This window comes from Engraulis encrasicolus, chromosome 12, assembly GCF_034702125.1.
Source record: "Engraulis encrasicolus isolate BLACKSEA-1 chromosome 12, IST_EnEncr_1.0, whole genome shotgun sequence".
Taxonomy (NCBI): Eukaryota; Metazoa; Chordata; class Actinopteri; order Clupeiformes; family Engraulidae; genus Engraulis; species Engraulis encrasicolus.
In genome coordinates this window covers 51,161,850-51,169,948 of record NC_085868.1, presented here as the reverse complement: position 1 = coordinate 51,169,948, position 8,099 = coordinate 51,161,850, and the positions used below count along the sequence as shown (strand labels likewise).

Below are 8,099 nucleotides of genomic sequence, written 5' to 3'. Positions count from 1 at the left end.
AATTCCTATTTAGTAGTAAGGCAGGCAGCCAGAGGTTGCACATGCTCCCCAAAATGTAGTCTGTGCACGCCAGTGCATACACATAGAGTACAGTGGCCTAGCAGTTCTTTGCAGGTCTGATGAATTATGATAATCTATTCTCACTAAAGCAAGTGGAAAACCTAGAGAAGTACCCCAACTATGATGCATGCTTACATCACCACAGAAACCAATATCACAGAAGCCAACATCTCAGCAATCACGATTAACTGGTGCCACATTGAACCATGTGCACATAGAGTGGCCATGCATAGCGCACTTCAACATAATGCATGAGCCATGCACAGAATTTCTTTGCAGGTCTGATATAATGAAATAATGAGCCATTCTCACCAAAGCCAGTGGGAAAGCATTAGAAAGTATCTCAATTATGGTGCATGCTTACATCATCACCGAAACCACAGCATGTTAATTTAAACAATTCACTGGTGCCACATTGAACCATATGCACACAGAATGGCCATGCATTGCATATAACAGCAATTCTTTGCATGTCTAACATGTAAGGCAATGTCACCAAAGCTAGTGGTAGAACCATAGCTACAATGCTCATATCCAGGGGCGTAGCAGCACATTCTGGGCCCTATGGTCTATCAGCTCCAATGGACCCCCCCCAGCCATATATCTACAGTACATATATGGACTGAAAGCGTGAAAGTGAAAGCCCATTGGGAAACTCCAACTCCCATTGTCATTGTGACACAGCACTCTACAGCACACAAGTGAACACTGCACACTGCACACAACGAAATTGCATTTATGCCTCACCCGTGCAAGGGGGCAGCCCTCAGTGGCGCCCCATGGGGAGCAGTGCGGTGGGACGGTACCATGCTCAGGGTACCTCAGTCATGGAGGAGGATGGGGTTGAGCACTGGTTAACTACTCCCCCCATCAACCTGGCGGGTCGGGAGTCAAACCGGCAACCTTTGGGATAGTCTGACGGCCTAACCACTTACCCATATCTACATATATGGACTGTGTGTGGGCCGCCTGTTTACACGGGGCCCTGGAGACTCGACCCACAGCGTGTTTAAATAGTGGGCCGCGTGTAGGGTGTGTGTGCCAACCACAGTGGGCGTATGGTACGGTTACGGTATCTCATGCTCACCTACGCGGCTCTCATCCCGTGCCAAGCCCATTTCAGGCTGGCGAGAGATAAGAGCAATCCAAAGTGTCAAAGCGGCGCTTCGGTGAATACGTATTTCACTCAATTACACAGCATATTATGTTATACCAACAGGCAATATTGCCCTACAAGGGCAAAGTGCAGTAACTATGCCAACATTGTAACTGAGAAAAATGCCCTCAAAAGCCTTGGTAGTAGGCTGGCTATTGGAGTAACTGCAATTTTGACATAGTGATACCTGTAAAACTGGACACATTCAGACCATAGTGGTTTGCCACATCATAAAGGAGGTTTACTGAAGACCATTTTCAGTCCAAACTCAATTTTGACAAACTATGTAGGCTACTTACTGCACTTTGCTTTTGTAGGGCAGAATACATGGTAGATTTTGTGCGTGATGATAACTACGTACCTGGCTGAATTGAAACCCTACTGTGATGTGAGTGAAGCAGGGCCGTATTAAGCAAGTGAGTTGCACCCTGGGCACTATGCCTCATGGTGCCCCCTTTATAAATGATATTTGTTAAGTTTGTGTCTTGTGGTGCCCCCTCACTGGTCAAAAATGCTTGGTGCCCCTGGGCCCTGTGGCTCTGGGCTGGCCCTCATGGATAATCCGGCCCTGGAGTGAAGTGCCATAGGTAGTGGTGACATCTTTATCAGCTTTCTGGTTTCCTTCATATGTCATATGGTGTCATTTAGCATGAGATAGTGGAGGGCAACAGAGAGACAGAATGTGTGTGTGTGTGTGTGTGTGTGTGTGTGTGTGTGTGTGTGTGTGTGTGTGTGTGTGTGTGTGTGTGTGTGTGTGTGTGTGTGTGTGTGTGTGTGTGTGTGTGTGTGTGTGTGTGTGTGTGTGTGTGTGTGTGTGTGTTTTATGCACACAGTATGTCTCTGTGTACATCTAGTTCTTTCTAAAAGCGAGGTGCATGATGATATACTACTGCATGTAATTTTTCCTGAGCAGCAGAGTTTGTGTTTGGCCTCCAATTGAAGGATCTAATTCATACTGCATGTGACAGTTGTCATCATGCATTAAATCATCCGAGGACGAATGAAGGACGAACTGATAACATGAAACACTGACCGACATTACGACAGTCATTTTATGTAGTTCAAACTAATAATAAAACCAATATCAGGGCGCATGTCTGTGGAGACTTGCACTGGGCATGGTTGGCACACATCAACCAAAAACACACACGCGCGCGCGCACGCACACACACGCGCGCGCGCGCGCACACGCACGCACGCGCGCACACGCACACACGCATGCACGCATGCACGCACACACATACACACACAGGACTCCCACACACAGACACACACACACACAGACACGCACACGCACACACGCACGCACGCACACACACACACACACACACAGGACTCCCACACACAGACACACACACACACACACACACACACTTGGGAGTCCCCACACATACGCTCCGCCATGTCTGTCACCGTCCCCACAGGACGTCTCTTGCCTGATTGGCCGAGGTGATGATTCCTCTTGCCTGATTGGATGAGCTGATGATTCCTCTACTTAGACTTAGACTTAGACTTAGACTTAGTTTGTTCCAGAGGGGAAATGCATGTCCCATGTTGCTCTGTAGATAAAAAAAAAAAAAAAAAAAATAAAATAGATAAAAAATAAAAAATAAAAAAAGATGGGTGATCCCTATGCAGAAAAGTCTATGTATTTCTGGTTGTCCCTCATTGTCAGATTGAACAGCTGTATGGGTCTTGGGACAAATTATTTCCCCAGTCTGTTGGTTCTGCATGTAAGTGCCCTCAGCCTCCAACTGAACAGACTCTTCTGTTGGGTAATGATGTTGTAGAGTGGGTGTTCCTCATTGTCCAAGATAGAGAGCAGTTTGTTTAGAGATCTTTTATCTGACACTTAAGTGAGGTTCTCCAGTTCTTCTCCCACAACAGAACCAGCTTTCCTCACCAGTCTGTCAATTCGCCTAGCATCCCTCTTCCTTATGCTTCCTCTGCAAACCACTGCATAGAAGAGAACACTGGTTACCACAGACTGGTAGAACACACTGAGTAGTTTGTTGCATACATTGAATGACCGCAGCCTCCTCAGGAAGTATAGGCGACTCTGTCCTTTTATTTACTCCACTCTACTCTACTCTTCTACCAGTAGAAAACCATGGCCATGGCTGGCCTGCGATGCCCTTGTCAGAAAAAAAAGGGCCTGCGTCCAAACCTCATTACCCCTGGCCTATTCTATTTTATTCTATTCTATTCTATTCTATTCTATTCTATTCTATTCTATTCTATTCTATTCTATTCTATTCTATTCTACTGTGCTGTGCTGTGCTGTGCTCTACTCTACTCTGCTATATTCTATTCCTCTCTATGTATATTCCACTCTACTCTACTCTATTCTACTCTTCTCTACTCTGACAGCTCTGGGGCTGACTAGCCTTAGGGCTTCCGCACACCAGCTCCGACAGCACTGTGGAGCACTTTCGCTTCCGACACAATTCCGACCCCCAAACCCAATTTCACACAAACACAGCATTGATAGTCAATGGCCGACAAAATAGAACTTGTCTCTATTCTCACTATCCGACATCCGCGAATGTCTGCGGACATCGGTGCCAGTGTGTGGGGTTCTATTGTAAACAATGGAATCAAACTTTTGCGGAGCAGTGCACAGCACTTTGTCGGAGCCGGTGTGCGGAAGCCCTTAGTCTGTCTGCTGGCCTACTTTAGTAGGACTCTGTGGGGCACTAGACAGTCCCTCAGGAGGACACTGACATCTCCAGCCCTGACATCTTGGGGACATAGGTGCCGGAAAGGGGGATGGATGCAGTGGTGCATCTGCATTCTCAACTTTTACTGCAGACAAATGAATGGAGTGCAGCAGCAAGAGCATTGTTAAGAAATAAAGATTGAAGACTGAGACTTAACTTTACTACTTTAAAACTCGTTCCGGCAGCGCCCTTGCATGAGGAAAATGTTGCTTCAGCTGCTGTATTTCAGCTTTTGGCGGCACGTCCGGTCTTCATGTTAGAATCTTTACAAGTGTATAGTATAATACAATATACATAGAAGTTACTGTAAATGAGACTATATGAACCATATAGTATATGTAGGGACTATACATCCAGTACTACCGGCGCCGACAAGAGTGGCAGCATGTTTCAGTAGCTCCTGTGTTGTCTTGTCTTTGTCTGTCTTTTTCATCTCTGTTTTTTCTTTTTTTTGAACTTCTTGTTTCAAGAAGGTATTTTTATTTCTATCCCATGGATATGGATAACTTTGTGCAACATTCTGACAACAGTAAACTTGTTTACACAAGGAATCAGCTGGTTGCATTGCGCAAGTTTGCCAGCAGTGCAGTGAACGGCAATATACCCCAGGAACTTTTCTGCTTTCGTGGAACCAGAGCTGGAGTCGCAGTCAAAGCCAGGCGAAAGGAGAAGAGATGGAGATACAAGCCCTCTGTCCCTGCAATCGTGATGGGAAATGTGAACTCGCTGAACAACAAAACCGACGAGCTGACTGCCCTGGTAAGAAATCAAAAGCTGTTCAGAGAATCGAGTCTGATCTGCCTCACTGAAACATGGCTGAATAGTCTCACTCCTACTGCTAATGTTGACTTACCGGGCTTCAGCACAGCCAGACTGGACAGAGACAATGTACTCTCAGGGAAAAAGACATTGCCTGTTCCAGACATGGCCTGTGACATCATTCACTCAACTGTTGCAAAGCTACAAACACAGCACACTGAGGCTTTCTTTGCCATAACTGGAGATTTTAACCATGTAACCCTTGATTCCACCCTCACTAACTTCCACCAGTTTGTTGACTGTGCAACAAGAAAGAACAGAACAATCGACCTCCTGTATGCAAACGTGAAAGATGCCTACAGCGCCACCCCCCTTCCCCCACTGGGCTCCTCTGACCACAACCTGATCCATCTCCAGCCTTTGTATGTCCCCAAAGTACAGAGACTTCCAACTACCACACGCACTTTCAGGGAATGGACACCAGTAGCAGAGGAGACGCTGAGGGACTGCTTCGAGATCACAGACTGGCACTTACTACAGGGCAGTGATGACCTGGAGGAGGCCACAGCATGTACAACAGATTACATCAACTTCTGCATGGACATTGTTGCACCAACCAAGACTGTCCGCTGTTACCCAAATAACAAACCCTGGGTAACCAGTGAGGTCAAACAACTCCTCAATAGGAAAAAGAAACTTTTCAAGGAGGGTAACTTCACAGAGCTGAGGAGCGTACAGCGAGAGCTCAAAAGCACCCTCAAGGAGGCCAAGGTTGCATATGGGAGGAAAGTGGAAAAGAAAATGAGCGACAATTCCAGAGAGGCTTGGCAGGGGCTTAGAAACATCACCGGCTGTGGGAAGAAGAGATGCATGGTTGATGGCGACCCATCAATGGCCAATGACCTAAACCAGTTTTACAACCGGTTTGGCAACTTTGGCACTGGGGGAGGTCACTCAGTCGTCACCTCTCAAGCTCCCTCACCCCCCCAGCCCGCACTGGACAACGACTCTGGCAACGACCCTGAAGATCACTTTTCAGTCGGCTCCGATCTCCCTCACTCAGAACCCCCCACTCTCAGCGACACTCCACCCTGTGACAAATACATGGACACTACATCTACCCATCCCCCAGCTCTGCCTATGGCCTCCACCCCGACCATCTGCAACTCTGCCATAGCACCCCCACTGATGGACACAGCAGGCCCACCAACCCCCACCGTCGCTACCCCCCGCTCCAGTCCCTCACCTCTGCCACTGGAAACAACTTACCCACCACCACCATCCACCCCTCCCACCCTCCCAAACCTCATTCGACCACAACCATCACTGACTATCACCTCTGAACAAGTCAGAGGGGTACTGAAAAAACTAAAATCCAAGGCAGCTGGCCCTGATGGCGTTTGTGCAAGACTGCTCAAGACATGTGCTGAGGCATTAGCTGAGCCATTACATCACCTGTACAATAGGAGTCTGCAGGAAGGAAAGGTCCCCACCATGTGGAAAACATCATGCCTGATACCCGTCCCAAAGAAAGCACACCCCAAGGAACTCAACGATTACAGACCGGTTGCCCTCACCTCACATCTAATGAAAACATTCGAACGGGTGCTGCTGCGCTACCACCTCAAGCCCCAGGTACGACACGCACTGGATCCTCTGCAGTTTGCCTACCAAGAGAACGTGGGAGTGGAGGATGCTATCCTGTATCTCCTCCACAGGATACATTCTCACTTGGACAAGGGTGGCTGTGCTGTGAGAATCATGTTTTTTGATTTCTCCAGCGCTTTCAACACTATTCAACCACTGCTGCTGAGAGATAAACTGGTGCAGATGGGAGTGGAGCCTGGCCTGGTGACCTGGATCACTGACTACCTCACGGAACGACCCCAGTTTGTAAGGATGTGTGACATCACATCTGAGACAGTGGTGAGCAGCACAGGAGCGCCACAAGGAACGGTGCTTTCCCCCGTACTGTTCACTCTGTATACGACAGACTTCAGCTACAACTCTGCGACATGCCACATGCAGAAGTTCTCAGACGACACTGCAATTGTGGGGTGTATCAGAGATGGTAAGGAGGAGGAGTACAGGGGACTGGTTGACGACTTTGTGGGATGGTGTCAAAACAATCAGCTGCACCTGAACACCACCAAAACCAAGGAAATGGTAGTTGATTTCAGGCGCTCCATCCCACCCTTGGTGCCTGTCTCTATTGGGGGAGAGAAAGTGGAGACTGTCAGCACTTACAAGTACCTAGGAGTGCACCTCGACAATAAACTGGACTGGTCCACAAACTCAGATGCACTCTACAGGAAAGGCCAAAGCAGGCTCTATTTCCTCAGAAGGCTGAGGTCCTTCAATGTCTGCAGCCGACTTCTGCTTATGTTCTACCAGTCTGTCATGGCCAGCGTGCTCTTCTTTGCTGCGACGTGCTGGGGAGGAAGCATCCGGAAGAGAGATGCTGGACGCCTTGACAGACTGGTGAGGAAGGCGGGATCAGTGGTGGGCATGGAACTGGAGAAACTCACCTCAATAACCGAGAGCAGAACACTGAGCAGACTAGACTCTATTATGGACAATCAGCATCACCCCCTTAACGCCACCTTCACTAACCAACTGAGTCTGTTCAGCCACAGACTCCGTGCTTTCACCTGCAGGACTGACAGACTAAGGAAGTCCTTTGTCCCATGGGCAATTCAGCTGTTTAACAACACACAGAAGGACACTAAGAAGAACATCATCATAGGGGACTGGACTGCCTGAGATGCCAGAGCTGGCCCAGCCCGGGAAACCTCTTGGTGTGTGTGTGTGTGTGTGTGTGTGTGTGTGTGTGTGTGTGTGTGTGTGTGTGTGTGTGTGTGTGTGTGTGTGTGTGTGTGTGTGTGTGTGCTGTCCAATAACTGCACTAAGGAACTTTTGACCCTTGACCACTGGACATACTTGTTTTTCCTGCTTACCACAAGACTGTGATCTGTCGGAGCTGGCCCAGTTACTGGGGAACCTCTTTGCGTGTGTGTGTGTGTGTGTGTGTGTGTGTGTGTGTGTGTGTGTGTGTGTGTGTGTGTGTGTGTGTGTGTGTGTGTGTGTGTGTGTGGGTGTGTGTGTGTGTGTGTGTGTGTGTGTGGTGTGTGTGTGTGCTTGCCTAAAACACTTACCTGTACTTTACTGTGACATTGTAAGAATGTTCAACCCCTATCATACTCTGTACACTGCCTACTTCTACATACTATACTATATCATAGATGTATCCATCAACACTTGTTGTCTACCTTAACTGACAGAGTATGTTTTTTCTGCTTTGGTCTATCCCAACTCACATAATGTCTTTTTGCACAATTACCTTTTCTACATTTATCTCTATTATTTTATTTTATTTTCCCCACCCTGATGACTATTCCTGTGTT

The 8,099-nt window shown here is 47.8% G+C and overlaps 1 protein-coding gene across 1 annotated transcript in view; it reads left to right on the top strand.

Moving 5' to 3' along the window:
- The first annotated feature begins 4,644 nt into the window (after positions 1 to 4,644).
- si:dkey-183c6.8 (protein O-GlcNAcase) overlaps positions 4,645 to 8,099 on the top strand; it is a 37,864-nt gene continuing 34,409 nt past the window's right edge. The window contains exons 1-2 of the mRNA XM_063211940.1: positions 4,645 to 4,695; positions 4,987 to 6,042. Coding sequence (XP_063068010.1) covers positions 4,645 to 4,695; positions 4,987 to 6,042 — 1,107 coding nt within the window. The remainder of the gene's footprint in view (positions 4,696 to 4,986; positions 6,043 to 8,099) is intronic.